This window comes from Schistocerca piceifrons, chromosome 2, assembly GCF_021461385.2.
Source record: "Schistocerca piceifrons isolate TAMUIC-IGC-003096 chromosome 2, iqSchPice1.1, whole genome shotgun sequence".
Lineage (NCBI taxonomy): Eukaryota > Metazoa > Arthropoda > Insecta > Orthoptera > Acrididae > Schistocerca > Schistocerca piceifrons.
Window position 1 is genome coordinate 57542841 of NC_060139.1, and position 17083 is coordinate 57559923.

General features: G+C 39.9%; 1 protein-coding gene across 2 annotated transcripts in view; it reads left to right on the forward strand.

Annotated features, from left to right (window-relative positions):
• The window catches only part of LOC124776284 (coiled-coil domain-containing protein 39), a 503452-nt gene that overhangs the window by 301340 nt on the left and 185029 nt on the right, over positions 1–17083 (forward strand). For both annotated transcript variants that reach the window (XM_047251190.1, XM_047251189.1), the window contains one exon: positions 12814–13029. In XM_047251190.1, the coding sequence (XP_047107146.1) occupies positions 12814–13029 (216 nt within the window). The remainder of the gene's footprint in view (positions 1–12813; positions 13030–17083) is intronic.

Genomic DNA, 17083 nt, shown 5'->3' on the forward strand with positions numbered 1-17083 from the left:
TGAAATGGAGAGGGATGTGTGACGCTACAATACAATAGCTGGAGGCAGCCAGCGCAAGCCATCTAGTGGCAAAAAGGTGATGCTAAGCAGTAGTATTAATATAAAATAACGTCGAGAGAGGGCACCAGGGAATGGAGACAGCCAGCTAGAGGCATCTAGTAAAAGAGAAACGGTACTGCTAGCCTTACCCGGGGCCAGTACTCCCCCTTTGAAAATGTAAATAGTGTGTAAAGAAAATAGTAATAAGTAAATGAGTAAAAATAATAATTAAGCTGTACTGATGGAAGAAGAATAGATAATAGTAAATAGACTATAAATAAATGAACCAGTAATATTACAATAACAACAAGGGGGGAGTTCAAAACCTCGACCCAATAGAGTGTGGACAGATGAGCAGAGACGAGCAGTTGGCATGAAAATGAAGAAGTACTGGGAAGAACGGAAGAAAAAGAAATACCATAAGTCTTAAGTTGTATGCGGTCCATAACTGGCCAAAAAAAAAAAAAAAAAAAAAAAATTTCTTGTCAGCAACTTGGATATGTGAGCTATTAAGGTAACTGTGTGATAGTTCTCACACTTATCTGCCATTACCACCTTCGGGATTGTATGGTTGATATTTTTCCGATAGTCTAATGATTCGTTTCCAGTTTCATAAATTCTACACACTAATTTTGATATTTACTTGCCACTTTCCCTGTTTCAGCGTCACGATCGGCCTCATCTTAATATAGCCGTCAGGCGTAATAACATGAGACTTGGGGGTGCGCTGATGACAGAAGGCATGAGTCACATTTCAGTGGTGTCGGTGGAGTCTATCAGTAGGACGGGTTTCACTAGACATGGCCTGCACCTCAACAGGTATGGGAAGGGGAGGTTGGCAAAACTTATAGGTGACAGCATAGGTGGGGGTGGTGGGATCACTCATGGGAAAATTCCGGTAGTTGTGGGTGTTAGAGCTGTACCTTTTTTAGATTGAAGTCAGCTGATAGGTATTCCTGCTTAAGGGAAGTCTCTCTAACAAAGAAACCACTTTCTACAAAGCTTGGGTATCCGATTAATGAGGGAATTAGTATATTTCATCAAAATATACAAGGTATTCGAGATAAAGTTAGTGAACTGCTTATAGATGTTGACTCTGAAATTATTGGTATATCTGAACACTTCTTAAATAAGGAGATAATTCAGAGGCTTCCTTTACCAGGATACAGGTTGGCTGGCAGCTTTTCTAGGAGCTCTTTGCGGTGTGGGGGAGTAGCCATGTATGTGAGAAACGGTATCCCATTTGAGTCAATTGATGTTTCAAAGTACTGCACTGAAAAGGTGTTTGAATGTTGTGCAGGTGTGGTTAAATTTAGTGGAGCTAAACTTCTTACTGTTGTTATTTATAGATCCCCAGACTCCGATATCACAACATTTTTGCTAAAGCTAGAGGAGGTTCTTGGTTCACTTTATAGGAAATACAAAAAGTTAGTTATATGTGGTGACTTCAATATTAATTGTATAAGTGATTGTGCAAGGAAAAGGATGCTGGTAGACCTCCTTAATTCATATAATCTTATGCAAACCGTATTCTTTCCAACGAGAGTGCAAGGGAACAGTAGAACAACCATAGACAATATTTTTGTTCATTCGTCATTATTAGAAGGGCATTCTGTTAGCAAAAAGGTGAATGGCCTTTCAGATCATGATGCACAAATTTTAAGTCTAAAAGATTTTTGTGCTTCAACACATGTTAAATATAGTTACCAACTTTTTAGGAAAGCTGATCCAGTTGCTGTACAGACTTTTGTAAACCTTATCAAGGAACAAGATTGGCAAGATGTTTATAGTGCTGATACAGTAGACGATAAATATAATGCTTTCCTCAAGACTTTTCTCGTGCTCTTTGAAAGTTGCTTTCCGTTAGAACGTTTAAAACAGGGTACTAGCACAAACAGGCAGCCTGGGTGGCTGACTAAAGGGATAAGAATATCTTGTAGAACAAAGTGGCAATTATATCAAAACGTTAGAAACAGTCAAAATCTAAATGCAGCAGCCCATTACAAACAGTATTGTAAGGTGCTTAAAAAAGTTATTAGGAAGGCAAAAAGTATGTGGTATGCAGATAGAATAGCTAAGTCTCAGGATAAAATTAAAACCATATGGTCAGTCGTAAAGGAAGTGGCTGGTCTGCAGAGACAGGTCGAGGATATAGAATCAGTGCGTAGTGGGGATGTCCGTGTTGCTGATAAGTCGCATATATGTACAGTACTTAATAATCACTTTCTGAATATAGCAGGTGAACTAAATAGAAACCTAGTCCCAACAGGGAATCATATAGCGCTCTTAGAAAAAAGTGTTCCGAGACTGTTACCTGAAATGCTCCTCCATGATACTGACAAGAGGGAGATTGAGTTAATAATTAAATCACTAAAGACCAAGAACTCTCATGGATATGACGGGGTATCTAGCAGAATACTGAAGTATTGTTCCACGTATATTAGCTCAGTACTTAGCCATATCTGTAACTTTTCCTTTAGCAGTGGTCGGTTTCCTGACCGATTAAAGTACTCGGTAGTGAAGCCACTTTATAAAAAGGGAGACAGGGATAATGTTGACAATTATAGACCTATTTCTATGCCATCGGTGTTTGCTAAAGTTATCGAGAGGCTTGTATATACAAGGTTACTGCAGCATTTAAATTCACATAATTTGCTGTCAAATGTACAGTTTGGTTTTAGAAATGGCTTAACAACTGAAAATGCTATATTCTCTTTTCTCTGTGAGGTTTTGGACGGATTAAATAAAAGGTTGAGAACGTTAGGTGTTTTCTTTGATTTAACGAAGGCTTTTGACTGTGTTGACCACAAAATATTACTGCAGAAGTTGGAACATTATGGAGTAAGGGGAGTAGCTTACAATTGGTTCGCCTCCTACTTTAAGAACAGATAGCAGAAGGTAATCCTCCGCAATATTGAGAGTGGTAATGATGTTCGGTCCCAATGGGGCACTGTTAAATGGGGCGTTCCCCAAGGGTCGGTGCTGGGGCCACTGCTGTTCCTTATTTATGTAAATGATATGCCTTCTAGTATTACAGGTGATTCAAAAATATTTCTGTTTGCTGATGACACCACCTTGGTAGTGAAGGATCTCGTGTGTAATATTGAAACATTATCAAATAATGTAGTTCATGAAGTAAGTTCGTGGCTTGTGGAAAATAATTTGATGCTAAATCACAGTAAGACTCAGTTTTTACAGCTTCTAACCCACAATTCAACAAGAACTGACATTTTAATCAGACAGAATGGGCATGTTATAAGCGAGACGGAACAGTTCAAGTTCCTAGGCGTACGGATAGATAGTAAGCTGTTGTGGAAAGCCCATGTTCAGGATCTTGTTCAGAAACTAAATGCCGCTTTATTTACCATTAGAACAGTATCTGAAATAAGTGACATTTCAACACGAAAAGTAGTATACTTCGCATATTTTCATACGCTTATGTCATATGGTATTATTTTTTGGGGTAATTCTTCTGATTCAAAAAGGGTATTTTTGGCTCAAAAACGGGCTGTTCGAGCTATGTATGGTGTAAGTTCGAAAACCTCTTGTCGACCCCTATTCAATAGTCTGGGAATTTTGACATTGCCCTCACAGTATGTATTTTCTTTAATGTCGTTTGTTGTTAGCAATATTAGCTTATTCCCAAGAGTTAGCAGCTTTCACTCAGTTAATACTAGGCAGAAATCAAATCTGCATGTGGAATGCACTTCCTTGACTCTTGTGCAGAAAGGAGTGCAGTATTCTGCTGCATCCATTTTCAATAAGCTACCACAAGAACTCAAAAATCTTAGCAGTAGCCCAAACACTTTTAAGTCCAAACTGAAGAGTTTCCTCATGGCTCACTCCTTCTATTCTGTCGAGGAGCTCCTGGAAGAGATAAAAAATTAAGCAAATTCCAGTGTTACATTCTTGATTTTCTTTATTTAAACTAACGACTTGTTTCATTTTATGTGTTTCTACAATCGTGTTATAATTTCATGTATTGACTCGTTCCATGACCATGGAGACTTCTCCTAAATGTGGTCCCACGGAACAATAAATAAATAAATAAATAAATAAATAAATAAATGATTTTAGAAAGTCCAAAAAAAAATGTTATCTGTTCCTTCTGCTTTGTTTGATCGCAACTGTTCCGAAGCTCTGTCAAAGTCTAATGCTGGATCCTCCATGTCTTCTAAATTGATACCTTTTTGTTTTTTAATCACATCAGCAGACTGCTCTTCCTCCATCATAGGGATCCCCAGTCTGCTCTTTCCACTCTCTCCTCTGCATTTGGCAGTGGAATTCCTACTGCACATGCAATGCTGATGACTCTTTTTAATTTACCAAATCAATTTTAAATTTTTTTTATACTGAATCTATTCTATTTCCTTTTCAATTTTGTCACTTTTTCCTGCACCCATTTTGCTTAAGCTTCACTACATATCCTACTGATTTCATTTCTTAGTGACTTGTATTGAGGTATTCATTTCACTTCCCTCTTTTATCACTCAGCTATAGTATATCTTCCATTATCAAAGTTTCTTCACAGTTTCATTCCTTGTACCTATATTTCTGTTTCTGGCCTTCAGTGGAATATGTCATATCCGCTGACAATATGCCTGTTTTACAGAAACATATGCCCCATGCATGTGATCAAATTCTAGGCCAGCCAGATGTGTCTGCCAAAGTTTGTAGTTCTTTAAGAAGAACTATTGAGGCATGTGTAAGAATACATGCTAACTCTGTGAATACATCCTGTGATGTCAACTGACAGAGCACTATCATAGGGCAGAATGGCCCATATTGCGACAAGTATTTGTTTCTGAGCTTTTGTTTATCTGGTATTTTCTCTAATTTTTGCCCTGGAAGAATATGGGACACTGTTTTAAACATCAACGTGTGCCACAATTGACATGAACAAATACTCTGTCCCTCTGCTTAGTGAGTCTTCTATAGACAACAACAAACTTCAAAGTACATGGCAATATTCATATTAGTCTGAGGAATGTTCTTAGAGATATGCTTTGATGTCTTCATCTGTGTATTTGAGGTTGTTGCATGTATCCCCCATTATTATTAAACATGGTGTTTCCCAAGGAGTTTAACTCATAACACAAAAGTTAAATGGTTGAACTCTTCACTCGGCTTACAGATAATAGTTACTTGATAATCACCACTATCTTATTCTGTACTACTTCTGACACTACCATACCATGACTGCTCTCTAGCTGTATGCCTCATAATATCCATAACACTATTAATTTTATAACTTACATTGCATTTTAAATGTTGGTTGGTTTCAGTATTTCATTTTGGTACTCGGATTTGTCCCAAATGATCTGAGAAATGACACTTTGTCATCTGTTGAGACCATAATTTGTTCTAACATGATCTGTTGAACTATTGAGTTGATTAATGGTTCAATACAAACAACTTCAACTTAACCATTAGTTTCACAGGTGATGATGCAGGCCCATAAAACCTTTTCATTCCCAACATTCATGCATAACATATTAACATGAAGATCTCTAAGTATGAGAATGTGTGTATGCCGGTGTCAAACTATTCTACGTACCACAATTTCAAAATTTTTGTCATCACAAGATTACACACCTGGGACATTATTTCCACGTTGTTAATAAATTTACTTTTGTTTTTGTGCTAATACCAGTACATTACAAATGCATGGTAGATATTCCAGGGAAGTGGATAAGACACAAATAGAGATATGTGTAGGGCAACACAGTCATTATACGCTAAAAGGAATTTGGTGTAGGAATATTACAACAAAGGCCATCCATAGTACAAGTTCCAAATGCTATCATTACTAGTAAATGTCCGAAGTGCAGCCAAAGAGGAAACAAGTCTGTAGCAATGATCTGATAACTGGTACAGTGAGAAGGTATAAATAGCTACCACAATAAACACAGCACTGACTGTACACTTCAGAGCTGATCCCTTTATGTACAGATCTCTGTTAGGGATGTTACCTAAATCCTGTTCTTTACATAAAAACAGTTATTCGGCCTCATATACAGATATCAAGGGGAAAATTCCCAGTCAGACTGAAATATTATGTTGACAATACCCTTTACAAGAAAGGTATTAAGAAAAATGTCGTAATGACTGAACAATTCCTCCACTTAACTCCTCCTTGAAGGTAGAAAAAATTAAGTATTCAAGAACCATAGCACACTTCTCTCAAAATAAGGTACATAGTTAGTCTAAATATGGATTTCAGGAGCATCTCATCATCAAACATGCTGTCTTTCAATTAAAAAATTGGAGCATACAAAATTTAAATTGTAAAATATTGCCAACTGTTGTTATGTGACTTGTCAAAAGTCTTTTATTTTGCAGTTGACAGCACTCTCCTACAGAAGGTCAAATATTTTGGTTTCAGAGATCTTGCTGGTAACTGGTTTTCATTCTACATGTCTAAAAGGATATGGAGTGCTGCAGTAATAAACCCATGGAGGGTATGCAAGAAACAGCATCTTCAGAATGGGGAATAATCACTACAGGGATCAATATTCGGTCTGCTGCAGTTCTTGTTTTCTGCAAATCATCTTCAGTCATGTATCTAAAAGTCATAATTAATCTCTTCACTGACAGTGTATTACAATCATCACTAGAAAATGTAATTAATGTTTTTGTAAAAATTAATAACTAGTTCTCTGCAAGTGAACTATCACAAACTGAAATTATACCAGCCTGACAACTCCTAGTCCATAGAAGAATTTCTGAATGTGTAATAGTATGATCATGTGTGTGTGTGTTTTAGAGAGGGGGAAGGGGTGGTGCAAAGCGATATCAAAAGGGCGTTAGAGTTTTTTTCTGGTCATGTGTTGTTTTTTTATCTTTGCTGTATGACTATAGAGTCTCCTAGTTTTTGTTACTTCTCTTTTGTTTTTTTAGTTTCTTCTCATTGTGAGTTTTTGCGAATAAATATTTTTTTGTTAACACATTATACCGGACGGCTATGCAATTATTTGTTGTAGGCAAGTTGCCTACATAATTGGTGACCTCCGATTAAGGAACTTTAAACCTTTCATTAGCTATGTCAAACATTAACAGCAAAAGCAATGAATGACGACGGCAAATGATGCAGTTCGATAACGGAAGAAATTCATAGGCTTTAGAATGAGATAGAAACTTTACAGTTGCATATTTCAAAAGATATGAACTTCAAGCATATACCGGACCAAAGGAATGACGTTGGTTCAACAACCATGGCACACACCAGCAAGGCAAAATCATCGGAAACTGGGACTACTGCAGCACAACCACAGCAAGTAACAGCAATGGAACTACCCGCTGGTTTCAGTGCTTCACCAACTCAAAGGTTGCAATTACGAGCGCCCCCATTCATGCCTTCTTAGCCACACACATGGTTCGTGGTAATGGAAAATATATTTCTACAACAAAGAATAGTCAGTGATCACGAGAAGTTCACCTTGGTGATAAGTAATTTTGACCATCAGACCTCGGCTTTGATATCTGACATTATAGTGAACCCACCTACAGGAGCATACTGTAGACTGAAAGAAGAATTAATTTCTCGGTGTGTAAAGTCAGTTGACATCAGAGTCAAACAAGTACTGTACCAAGAGAAACGGGGAGATAGGACCCCATCAGAATACTGGTGTCATTTATCCAGCCTGGTAGATAGTTCGACAGTCTCTGATAGACTGTTACTCCACGTATGGCAACAACAGCTACCAACGCAAGTAAGAACTACACTAGCTATATACGAGGAAAGATCAGTTGACAAACTGCTGCTCGCTGCAGACAGAATCTACGAGATGCACGAGCCTACTGCAACAGTCACAATGACGTCGACAGATGCCACATACGATAACTGCCATTACCAGCAAGACCAAACTGGCGATATAACAGTAAACTGTGCCGCAGTTGCAACGCGACAAACAACAAATAGTTCAAACGAAATTATAGATTTAAAAACTGCAATAGAGGATTTGCGAATGCAGCTACGCACACTACAGCGACCACAAGTTATCTTTAAGTGCAAGAGAGACCGGGCTGGGCGTGAAACACGAAGTCAACAAGAGGACGAGCGTAAGGTGTGTTGATACCATAAACATTTTGGGAGAGATGCTACAAGATGTACATCACCATGCGCCTACTCAGACAACCAAGGTATGTACAGAAACAGTGCAGTGTTTTCATGTCAGTGACAGCAATTGTCAATACATATGCCGCCTGCTTCGAAAAGATTGTATGTATCATACGTACTTACGGGTACAAGGTTTTTGGTGGATACCGGGTCAGACATTAGTTCGATTCCTGTCAGCCATGCGCCACACAATGAAAAAGACATACATCCACGTTTGAAGGCGGTGAATAACTTGGTGATTAACACATACGGATGTAAAGTGTGCAAGATTGATGTGGGTTTTTCCGAACAGTTTACCTGGTCTTTTGTGATAGTTGGTATATCAGAACCTATTTTGGGCACTGATTTTCTGGTACATTTCAAGTTGGCGGTCGACTTACAGGGAAAATGTTTGTTAAATCTGACAGACAACATTGCAATATCAAGCACTAAAGGGCATACAACTTGTGAGAAGCTACAGGCGATTGGCAACTCTGTAGCCGAAGAGCTACGTGACGAAGAGAAGAATCGGAGATGTTCTGACAGACAGACAAAAGAAGTTAAACATAGTACGGTTCACTATATTCGTACCACACCAGGACAACCAGTTTCACGACGAGCACGTAGAATCGCACCAGAGAGATTGACAGAAACAAAGGCGATATTCGAGGAAATGTTACAGTCGGGAATAATTCGCCAGTCGGACAGTCCATGGTCTTCACCCCTACACTTAGTACGTAACAAAGTTGGATAATGGAGACTGTGTGGGGATTACCAAGCATTCAACTCAAGAACCATTCCAGATAGATACCCAGTACCTAATATACAGGACTTCACATGTGCTTTGGCCGGCGCGAAAATTTTTAGTGTTGTTGATTGCAAGAAAGCATTCAACCAGATACCGGTGGCTCCAAGAGATGTTCAGAAGACAGCAGTGATTACACCACTTGGATTACTCGAGTTTTTATTTATGCCTTTTGGCCTTAAGAACACCTCACAGACTTGGCAGCGTTTTATCGACGAAGTGATAAGGGGATTAACATTTTGCTTTGCTTATCTTGATGACATCTTGGTTTTCTCTCCGGATAGTCAAACACATGAACAGCATCTGTGTCAACTTCACAAGCGTCTAGCTGACTACGGAGTCGTTTTAAATGAAAATAAATGCGTCATGCACAAGAACCAAGTCACTTTCCTCGGCCATACTGTGTCATCAGAAGGTATATTGCCTCTGCCAGAGAAGATCGCGGCGATACAGGCCCTTCCGAAACCGACAAACTACCAACAGCTACGACGATACATGGGAGTAATAAATTTTTATAGACGTCATCTGTCAGCAATGGCTATGGTGCATGCTCCACTCACTGATGCACTCAAGGGACGCGACGCCAAAGGTCGACGAATAATTAAGTGGACAAAGTATTTAATGATCTTCAAGCAAGCCTCAGCAAACCAATGTTGCTCGCTCACCCAGTTCACTATGCACAGCTATCTATTCTTGTAGACATGAGCCAGTCAGCAATAGGGGTGGCACTGCACTGGCGAGTAGAAGGGCAATGGCAACCACTACGGTTTTTCTCTAAAAAGTTACAGGCTGCACAACAGAAGTGGAGCGCGTTTGACAGAGAATTGTTTGCGATCTATGAAGCAATTTGATACTTCCGCCCACAAATAGAGGCTAGACCAGTGACTGTGTTTACAGACCACAAACCCATAACATTGGCTTTTAAAAACACCAGTGATAAGTGCTCACCAAGACAGTTCCGTTATATTGAGTTCACAAGTCAGTTCACGACAGATATACACCATTTAATAGGTGCGGAATATTTAGTGGCTAACTAATTTTCACATATTTGTGGGATTTGAGAAATTATAGACTATGATAAACTTGCAGTGGAACAGACCAAGGATGCAGAGCTATGACAGCTGTTAAACGACCCGTCTACAGGTCTGAAGTTCGAGCAAATTCTGGTGCCTAACTCCAAGCTGAAGCTGTGGTGTCACTTTTCTCAAGGCAGACCAAGACCATTCATTTCATTAATATTGCGCAAGACAGCATTCGACAGTGTCCACACAATATCGCACCCAGGAGCCAACGCTACAATCAAGCTGCTGACAGACCGCTATGTGTGGCCTTCTATGAAAAGAGACGCGCACCATTGGGTACGTTCTCATTCCTTGTCAACAAAGTAAAGTAGGACGACATGTGCGTGCTGATATTGGAGATTTTCAAGGTACCTCTGCTAGTTTCGCACATGTTCACATGGACCTGGTTGGACCTCTCCCACTGTCTGAGGGTTACAGATTTGTTTACGGCCATAGATAGGTGCACAAGATGGGCAGAAGCAACTCCAATAGTTGATATTTCAGCCGAAACTACTGCAAAGGCGTTTCTTTGTATGTGGGTTGTCAGTTTTGGATGCCCCCTTCATGTCACAACTGACCAAGGACATCAGTTCGAATCTACGTTGTTCCTCGAGCTATCCAAAATGTGCGGTTTCCAATGCCACCACACGACTACCTATCACCCTGCCAGTAATGGTATGGTCGAACGATGGCCCAGAACACTCAAAGGAGCATTGATGTGTCATCAAGAGAGATGGACGGAAGCATTACCACTAGTGTTGTTAGGCGTGCGGACAGCTCACAAACCCGATATTGGTGCATCAGTTGCCGAGATGGTTTACGGCGAGCTGCTACAGATTCCTGCAGATTATTTAGTACCAACCTCACTACCTAGATCAGAGGGTCTCACACACTGGGTGCAGCAGCTAAAACGTCACTGCACAAATATACGTTGCCCGCCACCTTCTCACCATGGCAACCGTAAGGTGTTTGTACACAAAGACTTCTACGATTGCTCTCATGTAATGTTGCAAACAGACTCAGTCAAATCGCCTTTACAACCACCATATATGGGCCTATTTCAGGTGCTGAGTAGAAATAAGCATACCATGGACATAATGTACAATGGTGTTCCGACAAAGGTATCGATTGAACGTGTCAAACCAGCATGGGTTTTACCCTCTCTGACCTCTGACACCACGCCTGTGCATCAACACATGATGGATGCAGAGCATACTGAAACACCACTCAGTACATCGTCTGAGACAGGTGAATCATCACCACAAACAACGTTGTCACCGCCCCTGAGACACCCGACGCACACCAGAGCTGGACGTCATATAAAATTCAAGTATCAAGATAACCTTGGGGCTCCGCACCTTAAGGGGGGGGGGGGGGGGGTTGTGTGGCAGTGATATTTTTCATGTCTGGTGCAAAGTGATATCAAAAGGGTGCAAGAGTTTTTTTTCTGGTCATGTGTTGTTTTTTATCTTTGCTGTAAGACTATAGAGTCTCCTAGTTTTTGTTACTTCTCTGTTGTTTCTTTTAGTTTCTTCTCACTGTGAGTTTTTGCAAATAAATATTTTTTCATTAACACATTATACTGGACAGCTATGCAATTATTTGTTGTAGCAAGTCACCTACAGGGGAAAAGACATATTGAACATTTTGTAATTAAGCATAACTTGCTGTATGTATGTATTTAAATAAAAAATATGAAATCATGTCAGTGGTCAGCATTTTGCTATATTTTCTGCTGAGATGTACTATAACTGGCTCACTCCACATCATTGTGAGAGGTTGCAGTTCTAATCCATGGAACATGCAAATAACTAACTCACTGAATTTATATAAAACACAATACATGATACAGTTCAGTCTGCACAAAGTCCGATAACACCATTACAAATAAGGTATGAGGGTAAATCAGTTAATGAACCAGAATATTCTATATTCTTAGGTGTTTCTACTGATAACAACCTGAACTGGAAGTGACATGTTACAGATTCTCTTAAACATATAATCTCTGCAACTTTTGCGTTATGGATAATGTCAGATTCTGACAACAAAAATATCAGAAAGTTGGCTTATTTATCTTCTTTTCATTCGCTTATGTCTTATAGCATCATACTCCTGGGTAACTTGTCACTGAAGAAAAAAGTGTTTCTTTCTCAGAATTATGTAATGGGGTATTATGCATCCACTTTAGAACCTCTTGTAGACAGCTCTGTAAACAGTTGGGCATACTGAAAAATTTATTTTTTTCTAGATTTTGTCTTCATCTTGTGATACTTTTATAAGTTATTTCAAGTTTATTATTATTATTATTATTATTATTTGATGGTGTTTCCTTCAGTGTTAATGTTGCTCTATCCTCCCTTGAGTTTTAATATTCTGGTTATAATCAAGGAATTTCAAAACAGGCAGCTTCACTTGGCTAGTGCGGGTCTTAATGTTGCTAATGTTACTGTCCAAGATTCTGTTCATGTTTCATAAGAATTTACAGTTATTTAACTCTAGTTCTTCCCAGTTTATGACATTTCACCAAAGCTCATCAGATCTATCAACCATCCTCTCTCTTGGTGAAGCATATTTGAATTTTGGCAATTAGAAAACACCAGGTATTTTGTTACAGAATTTTAAGTGCAGAAAGCTTAGAAAATTTAATAACTTATCAGAAGTTTCAGAGATGCTTTTTCTGACAAAGGGCTTAGCTAATTCTCTATATTTTTTCAGTATATGTAATATACATATAGTTTGTGTTTTTTTATCAGTTTCATTAACATAAAACAGATATATCAGAGATGTTAAATGTCTGTGAACATTTGCAGGCTGAAGAACGAGCATTACATGCTATGGAAAGAGAAAATACTCGTGCACGAGATGTTTTGTTTCGTGTACGATACAGAATAAATGACCTTGCACAACGTAAAGAGCTACAGGAATCAGAAATAAAGTGTGTGCAGTCTTCTAAAGCCCAAATACACCAACAGACTCAAAATTTAGAAAAGGAAGCTATTCGCCAGGAAGAAATACTGTATGGTTTGGTATGTTCTATTAAATATTGAAGTCTGATAATATAAGCTACTGAAATGAAGATATTACATTAGAAAATATTTGGAGCTACATTTTAAAATGAACTTCAGACAAATATTACTTTTATTCCATAATTAGTGTGTTATGGCTTGGAACTGATTGAACTTTATGGATAAGCAATTGAACAATCATTCTTTCCTTCTCACCCTTTCTGACAAGTCCCCCCTGACTGATTGTTCTGTGTGACTTTTCCGAAATCTACCCCTTTTGTTAGAACTCTCCAGTCATTTTCCTTTGTCCTTCTTCCTTCCTCTTCAATCTTTCTGCTGGAAGAAGGAGCCACTGGCTCCGGAAGCTTGCCTGATTGTAACCTTCTTTTATGTGCATGTTCTGCTGCCGCTTGGTGAGTAAATTTTTTATCTATGCAATTACATTATTTATGCATACTCAGTAGTTTAATCTTTTACATGACTCAGGTTAATACGAATGCTAATTTGTGTGTTCTGAACTTCTGATTATTGTGGCTCACATTAGCAAATGTGTCTCTTGTTTGACGGTAAGGGTGTGGATACAAATTTAAACATTTTGTGAGATGTCCTCTGTCAATTGATAGAAGGAAGACCTTAGTGGATCCATGAAGTCTTGGCAGTACATGTCCTTGTGGTGGCAGTCTCCTTTATGGACACCCCAGGGTCCACAAAAATGGGGTGCCATTATGCCGCATTGACAGTAACATCCAGGCTCCTAGGTATTTGCTGTCAAAATACCTGATGGAGGTACTAAGTCCTTACGTGGGTAAATGCACTTTGAGCACTTTGAGAAACAGGCCCTGATGTCATCCAAATGGAAACACATCTGCTTTTTCTATTATTTAAATGACATGTTCATCATCTGGTCCCATGGAAGGGACAAACTCCTTGAATCCTTGTACATCTGAATATACATTCCAACATCAGATTTGCTATGGAAACTGAAGAAGAAGGAAGGCTAACATTCCTGGGCTTCATGGTCAAGAGAAGATCTAATGACAACCTGAGCCATGGCATGTATCAGAAGAAAACACACTCTGACCTGCATTAACACAGAAACAGCTGCCACCATCCTGCACAGAGGAATGAGGTATTAAATGTACTAGTACACATGGTGCACACCACCTTAGATGCAGGGAGCCTGCCCCAGGAACAGGACACTTCATAACTCTGTTTCGAAATTTGGATACTCAGAATGAAAGATTAAGCATGCTCATTGCCCCACCACTATAGGACAACCTGTGGAGATGGAAGAAATCACGGAGGAAGAGGTAGCCACAGCCTTTATGCCATAACCGGCATGCTATCAGGAAAAATCAGGTGCATACTGAAAAAGTGCTGCATAAGAACTGTCTTTTGTCGTTTCAATAAAATATGGTCATTATTGGAGAGTGTCAAAGATAACCTCATTTTGCAGATGGCCATGGTCTTGAGACAGTTCAGTATCTGCACCTGCAGACATGGATGAAGTAATACACTTTCCTTCCCACCATTAATTCAACTATGAAATAAGTTGATAAATGAAAGTTGCAGTGACTACCTGGCGGAAGGCTTCTGGTAATTAACTGATGTCTCCACCTATTAAATGTGCCAGAGTGGTCCCATCCCAGATGTCCAACATAACCATCAATATCTGCTTAAAGCCTAAGGCCCTTCCCACAACCTCTTCCCTCAATCCATTTCCCTCCTCAATCCAATGACACCCTGCATGCCCACCTTCAACATGCTCCTCAAAATCCACAAACCCTATAATCCTGGACACCCCATTGTAGCTGGTTATTGTGCCCCCACTGAAAGAATTTCTGGTCTCATTGACCAATACCTCCAACCAACTGCCTGTAATCAAAGAGACCAGCCACTTCCTTCACTGACTCTCTACCACCCCACCCCTTTACCTCCAGGATCCCTACTTGCCACTGTTGATGCTACCTGCCTATACACCAACATGCCTCATGCCCTTGGTGTTACCCCTATTGAACACTATCTTTCCCAACATACTTCAGACTCCAGCCCACTACCTCATTCCTTGTACACTTTACTAACTATATCCTAACACACAACTACTTCTCCTTGGAATGGAAGGTATAAAACAAATCCACAGCACAGCCATGTGCACTTGCATAGTACCCTCATATACCAACCCTTATGGGCTTTATGGGCCTTCTAGAGGAGACTTCCTAGCTTCCAGAACCACAAAACATCTATTCTGGTTCAGGTTCAGTGATTAGATCTTTTTAATTTGATTTGGGACCAAGACACCCTATTTCATTCCTTCACAACCCCAACAGCACTCCCATCCACTTCACCTAGTCTTCCTCTACCTAGCTTACCACCTTCCTGGACATTACCTCCTCCTCACTGATGGTTTTATCCACATTAAATCCACTACTACTAACAGTACCAGTATTTTGACAGCTGTCATCGCTTCCACACCAAAAAGTCCTTCCCACTCAGTCTGGCCACCCAGGTGTGGCATATCTACAGTAACAAGAACTTCCTTGCTCAATGTGCTGAGATCTTCACAAACAGGTGTTATTCACAGACCTAGTACGCAAATAGATCTCCCATGCCATTTCATGTCACACCCCAATCCTCCCACCAACCCCAAGAACTATTTACAAAGGAGTGCCCCATTTGTCACCCAGTACCAACACGGACTGGAACAACTGAACCACATAATTTATGAGGGCTTTTATTACCTATCATCATGCCCTGAAATGAAGGACATCCTATCCAAGATCCCACCTCTCCTAAAATGGTGTACCATTGACACCACAACATCCTATTCCATCCTTACACTACTCCAATCCCAACCCCTTGCCACAGGGATCATATGCCTGTGGAAGGCACAGGTGCAGGACCCTTTCAATTCCTCCACCCTGTGCTTCCTACTCCAGTCCAGTCACATACTTATGCTACCCCATCAAAACACAGGCCACCTTTAAACAAGCGTGCCATGTCATAAATTAGCTCTGTTGCAATCACAGACACAGACTTTTATATTAGTATGACTACCAACCAGCTATCTGCCAGAATGAATGGCCCCTGCCAAATTGTGGCCAAGAGCAAATCAGACCACCCTTTAGCACAGCATGCACCTGAACATAACATGCTTGATTTCAATGGCTGCTTCACTACCCAAACCATATGGATCCTCCCCTTCACCTCCAGCTTATCTTAACTGTGCAGATGTAAATTATCCTTACAACACATTCTCCACACCCATAATTATACCGGATTCAACCTTTGGTAACCTACTGTCCCACACCCTCCATCCAACAGTATCCATCCCCCCTGTTCTATCACCTCCTCCCTATTCTCGTTTCCCAACCTTTTTGTGTACCACCATCTGTCAGTGCACCCAGCCATATTTCCCCTTCCCTGCTCCTCTCCTTTCTCACTCCCTGTATCCCTGCCCAATAGCTTCCTGATCCTGCTCTTGTTAGCTGCCTAGTCCCCACATGCTCTATCAGACAGCACACTCTCCCCCCCCCCCCCCCCCCTCCCTCCCTCCACACACACATACAGATTGCTTCTTCCATTCTAAATAACAATTACATTCTAGTCTGAGCTGCAGGAGATGGCAGCCATGTGTGCATGACATGTGTTTGCTCATGTGAATGAATGTGTATTTGTTTCTTTTTCTGAAAAAGACTTTGGCTGAAAGCTACTGTGTAGTGTCTCTTCGTTGTGCCTGTCTGAAACTTAGCATATCATCTTTACTTAAGTAGAAACTACCTTTTCCTTATAATTTCATATTCCAACCTGGAGTTTCCTTTGTTTAAGAATACATTGAATAATGCAGGGAAAGGATTCTGCAATGTTGTGATTGGATTCTAAATTTTACTTTTGTTTTAAACCACAACTACAAACCTAGTTTCAGAAAAACTTAAGTTTTCAAGTGTTACACACCTGTTAATGCAATCACATACAGATAATTAATTTTTTCACAATGAAATTTAAGTCCAAAGTAAAACCTACAAAGGAAGCTTTCATGAAACGGGGCAGTTAAAACAGTTTCAACAGGAGCCATACA